At 34.1% G+C, this 5,867-nt stretch overlaps 1 protein-coding gene across 2 annotated transcripts; it reads left to right on the top strand.

The window, feature by feature from the left end:
- Nucleotides 1–3,016: 3,016 nt before the first annotated feature.
- Nucleotides 3,017–4,634, top strand: LOC140610011 (olfactory receptor 6C1-like). 2 transcript variants are annotated; one of them, XM_072785458.1, is made up of 2 exons: nucleotides 3,017–3,903; nucleotides 4,619–4,634. In XM_072785458.1, exons 1-2 carry the CDS (start codon nucleotides 3,017–3,019, stop codon nucleotides 4,632–4,634), a joined length of 903 nt encoding a protein of 300 aa, XP_072641559.1. The 2 variants fall into 2 exon arrangements, with proteins under 2 accessions (XP_072641559.1, XP_072641552.1); XM_072785451.1 differs by lacking the exon at nucleotides 4,619–4,634 and having other exon boundaries at nucleotides 3,017–3,955.
- The last annotated feature ends 1,233 nt before the right edge of the window (nucleotides 4,635–5,867 follow it).

Here is a 5,867-nt window from a genome sequence, read left to right on the forward strand (position 1 = left end):
GAGAGGAAGAGAACAATGGGGAGGGGCAGAGGGAGAGGGAGAGACAATTTCAGACAGACTCTGTACTGAGTGCAGAGTCTAAGGCAGGGCTTGATCTCACAAGCCTGAGATCACAACCTGAACGGAAACCAAGAGCTCACATGCACTGTGCCACACAGGCACCCCTACGTTGCATTTTTAATCCATTTCTCTTTGAATTCAAAGCCCACAAGTTGCCCCAATAATACCACACATTATAAAATAAGTTCTGATGCCATGCATTTTATAAAAATTCCTTTCCTTTGTTTTAAGTTGAAAGTTACCTGCAAATATAGATATATAGTTAACAAACTGAGATAATCAGAATATAAGGAGAACATCTTTATGAAAACCTACAGATTATGATGTGATTTAAGTGATTACTGTTTTTCCTTCATTATTCCTATTCATACCAGTTGGTGCTCTGATCTGACTTGGAATTCAAATTCATTTTCTAATAGGAAAAAAAGCAAAGGTCATTTATTTTTTTTCAGAGGCCTCAGGTAAACTGCATTCTGAACTAATTTTAAGAATACTCTAAGGCATTGCTAAGGTAATAATCTGAAAAAATCTACATTGGTTCTTAGGAGATTTTTTTATATTCAATCACTATGAAGTTCTTACATGAGATTAAATGTCACCAAACATTTTTTCATCATAAACAGAATGCGTCATTCCATGGGGAAAAATAGTACTTGGTACAAACCAAATAATTAATGAAGATATCAAATTAAATCAGAATTTTGCTCTCTTTTCTGACAAATTAGCCTAACATATAGACCTAACCTCAAGAAAAAGATTATCAAGTGAGAGAGAAAGATAGAGAATTGGAAAACTGTGTGTTAATGTTGTGGGTGCAAATTATCTTGAGGACATATGTGTTCACAACTATTTTTAGGACTTTTAACTTGAGATCTCAGCACACATAGCAAATGCAGAATGATAAAGTTAGTTTCCAATTATATTGCAGAATTTAGGGAGATTCTTAACATTACTCCAATTATTTTTTAAAAAATAAGGAAAAGCAATTTTCTTAATCCTTAATAGATCTTCTTAAACTGTTGCACTTTAAATTGGATGATTCAGAGAATGAAATTGTTCTTTTCTCTACAAGGCCATCCACTCTTAAAATTTATATGAAATGGCAGAAGTGTCCTAAAAGGCATTTATTTAAATAAGTGTAATAACTAGTTGGTGCTTATTATTTCATTCACATATCAGCTATTTCATTTAACACAATAGCAAGTATTCATTCATGAAATAGATAAATTCACTTTCACTTAACCACACAGGTAATTCAACAATAAGATATCCAGGATGGGTTAGCCTTCACTGAAACAAAAAGGGGTAGGGGCCACATTAAACTTGCAACCATAGCTTACATGTTATTGAAAAAAAAAGAAATGTGGGTGAGTAGTTAGGAGGGAAAGCCTAAAATTATATTTTAAAGTCTCAGATATATATTTCATTTTTCTACTGAAAACATCACAGAAATTGTTGAGAGATCAGAGCCTACACACAGCTGTTAATTATAGAGGGTTATTTATTGAGAACAATGACTCTTATGATCGAAATATCCATCATACACTTGAATTGCCATAAGTTTCTTTACAAAATATGTCATTGTAATGTCTGATTTCTCTTGTAAGAGCTCTTCAGCCTGTTTCCTCCAGTCCCTTAGAAATAGCAAGAGAAATGTTTGTTTCTTGTGAATCTCACATGCTTCCCCAGTAGTGTTAGAACTATCCATCTTAGCTGGAATTTGCCTAAACTTAATCGACAACAATATTTTTTGCTAAACAGTAAAGTGAGTGAAAAGAAGGCTCAGGCATGTAAGAGAAAAAAACTTAAATTTCACAGTGTTATAATGCATTATGTGCTACAAATCAGCAATTCTACATCTTAAAACTAAATATTCTATTGCAAAACTTCTCTCATGACTCTGAATTCAAAAATTTACTATTTAATGAGAATGCACAGAATAAAGGATCAGATAACAGACTGGTTTAATTTGTTGAAGGAACTTTTAGCTTCACTTTAAAATATATTGTTGTTATTATTATTATTATTCATGAAGAGAAAATAAATGGATTTCATGTGCTGTTTCATTGATTTCTCCAGGGTGTTGACAAAATAGAGCTTCTATAAGTGAATGCTGATATAAATAAAAGGAAAAATATAAAAATGTAATATAGGATAGAAAATAGAATACAAACAATATTTAGATGCAAAAAAACTTTGAAGGAAAAAACGTTCTGTAAAAAACAATGTTTATTTTAGATATTCATACAATTTTACTTCCTTAGCCCATGAAATATACAGATCCATTGTATTAAATCTCTGCTCTGGCTTTTCATATTCTGTACTCCCTAGTACCTGACGACATTTTGTCAATGAATTCATTGTCTGTGGCTTGGGACGAGGAGTAGGTGGTTGAAAGGAGAATATGAGGCAGAGTGAAAACAGAAATCTGTCACATTGTTAAAGATTTAACTTCAGTGACTTTCAAAATTTGGAGACCTCACCATTTGAGTGATCTTTTTCCTGACAGATCTGTCTTTTTTATATTACACTAGTGTAGTAAATGATAACACAAGAAATTAGGCAACAGAAATAAGGAAATAGGACACTTTTATTGTCGTTGGAAAAAGGACAAGTAGTTTCCCATTAAGAAGTGAACTCCTAGAAGAAGTGAATTTAGGGTACGTGATTTGGATAAAGTTTTTAAAAAAACTTTTTAGATTCAATTTCCATTCTGTGAAATAAGGATTTTATGGAGAAACATTCTCTGTAAAACAGTACTACATATGGTAAGAACTTACTTTAAAACATTTTACCTGCTTTTATTGAGTTGTCTTAAAGACATCCTAAATTAAATCAGTAGGGCATAATATGTTTATTTCTAGAGACAAATTCCAGAACAATCCATGGATTATCCTCTTTTCTACAATCTACTTGTTTTTTTCCCCCTCTAGATTACAAAAGAAAAGGAAAAAAAATGAGAAACCACACAGAAATAACAGATTTTATTCTCCTGGGATTGTCAGATGACCCACAGCTTCAGGAGGTGATCTTTGTCTTTCTGCTTATCACCTACATGCTCAGCATCACTGGGAACCTGACCATTATCACCCTCACCCTGCTGGATTCCCACCTCCAGACCCCCATGTATTTCTTCCTCAGAAACTTCTCCTTACTTGAGATTTCATTCACAACTGTGAGCATACCCAAGTTCCTGAGCACCCTGATTACAGGAGATAAAAACATTTCCTTTAATGATTGCATGGCTCAGTTCTTTTTTTTCATCTTATTGGGAGTCACTGAATTTTGCCTTCTGGCTGCCATGTCCTATGACCGATACATTGCCATCTGCAAACCTCTGCATTACATGACCATCATGAATCCCAGAGTCTGCATACTCCTTGTCTTTGCTTCTTGGTCGGCTTCATTCTTAATCATATTCCCATTACTCATGCTGTTCATACAGCTTGATTATTGTAAGTCCAATGTTATAGACCATTTTACCTGTGACTATTTCCCCTTACTACATCTTTCTTGTTCAGACACTAGATTCTTAGAGATAGTGGGTTTTTCCTGTGCTGTTTTTACGTTAATGTTCACATTGGCATTAATAATTCTGTCCTACATATATATCCTCAGAACAATTTTGAGGATTCCTTCTACTAGTCAGAGGACAAAGGCCTTTTCCACCTGTTCTTCCCACATGATTGTCATCTCCATCTCCTATGGCAGCTGCATTTTCATGTATATTAACCCAGCAGCAAAAGACAGAGTGTCTCTGAGCAAGGGAGTTGCTGTGCTAAACACCTCGGTAGCCCCCATGCTGAACCCCTTTATTTACAGCCTAAGGAACCAGCAAGTCAAGCGAGCCTTCCTGGACAGGGCAAAGAAGATTGTATTTTTCTCAAGCAAATGAAAAAATAAAAGCGCTGTCATAAATTAGAGGCATAATGAAGAGCAAGTAAATAAAAACCATAGTTCTCAAAAGTCTAATACCCACATAGCCTCACTAGAGTTCTATTTCATTGCTTATATTTCTATTGCCAGCAGTTTGTTGAGGATATTTGAATACATATATATATTTTCCATTTAAATTCCACTCCCTTTTCATTGCATTTCCCTTCCTTTAAACTAGTCTTTCCACTCTATAACTATGAGACTGGCCTCATTTCCTTCTTTTAACTATTTTTAAATTTCAATTTTTCCACAATAATCTTAGAAAACAGAAATCTTAGAAATCTTAGGAAAAGAACAAGAATACAAGAGAAAATGTTTTATGATTTAATCAGGAAAACACTTTCTAGAAATTCAGAAAATATTGTCATGTTTAATATTATTTTTAATTTACTCTACAAGGACCATAAATATGCTTGACAGTCTTATTGGGAGATTACAGGCACTATCTTCTCCATATTGTAGCACACTTAGTAACTATATAAAAACAGTACAACTGAAGGAATGATGTAATTATACATATTTTTTGAGAGATCAAGAAGCATCTCTCATTAACCAGTTTAAAATTTTCTGTGCCATATAATTTCTCAACTTAAAACACAAGTATGAAGACACAGTTACTTAGGGAAAGCTTGAAGTAGTCCTTATTTCTTCAACTCCATAATTACCACATATACCATACCAGTTCTTTAAAAAAGCCTGAAGAAATAAAACACATACAATAATGTACATAACACTGAGCTAGCTTTTAAAAGTGTTCAAATAAAATGTGCATTTTATCACAACTAGACATTGTGTATGACAAAGAAATAATTGAACGTTTTCTAAAGCATTTGGCATTCATTTTGTTTTATTTTACATTAGGCCTTTTGACAACTATGTAAGAATCAATTTATTTGATGTGTACTGACTTTTCATGAAGTTAATGATAACACTTTTTGTTAAGGTTTACATGTTGAGCTTTCTTTTTTTAAAGATTTTTAATTTATTTATTCATTCATAAGACAGAGAGAGAGAGAGAGAGAGAGAGAGGCAGAGACACAGGCAGAGGGAGAAGCAGGCTCCACACAGGGAGCCCAACGTGGGACTCTATCCTGGGTCTCCAGTATCAGGCCCTGGGCTGAAGGCGGCGCTAAACCGCTGAGCCACCTGGGCTGCCCCATGTTGATCTTTCTAATGATAGGAATTCCTATGATGCAAAACCTTTTTTTTCCACCCAAAAAGATTCCTATAATTATTTGGGTTACACCTAGTAATATATGAGGTGCCAACATCATCTGTCAACTGATACACTTCTGATATTATAAATTCAAATAGAATAATAGCTCAGTTTGATGATGGTAATCAGTAAATGGGAGGTCAGCCAGACATTTTGTGGGAGGCTTACCTAGAGAGGATAATATACCACTGAAAATAATTAGCAATACACACTGGAATTATTAAAAAATATGATGTGAGTTCAGGATTTAGAGAAAATCTTTATTTTATTTTATTTTATTTATTTTTGCAAATTTTTTATTGGAGTCTTATTTGCCAACATGTAGTATAACACAAAAGTTCCTGTCAAGTTCCCCCCTCAGCGCCCGTCACCCTGTCATCCCATCCCTCCACCCACCTCACCTTCTACTACCCCTTGTTCTTTTCCCAGAGTTAGGAGTCGATTTAGAGAAAATCTTAATATATTTGGATCCCCTAACAATTTGATTTAATAAACTTTTAAAATTATGAACATGTTACAGCAAAACTTTATTTGTAACTGAAACCTGTCCTCCACTGTCTGAGGAGAGTGAAACCTGGTAGCCTGAACAATAGTTCATTGACCTAAAACATAGGCACTCATCAACCTCAGAATACATGGAGGTAATTGGCACATT

Source organism: Canis lupus, chromosome 2, assembly GCF_048164855.1.
Source record: "Canis lupus baileyi chromosome 2, mCanLup2.hap1, whole genome shotgun sequence".
In the NCBI taxonomy this organism is placed as follows: Eukaryota; Metazoa; Chordata; class Mammalia; order Carnivora; family Canidae; genus Canis; species Canis lupus.

Coding starts and splice junctions, on each gene's coding strand:
- LOC140610011 (XM_072785451.1), top strand. CDS start 3,017: ATGAGAAACCACACAGAAATAACAGATTTTATTCTCCTGGGATTGTCA.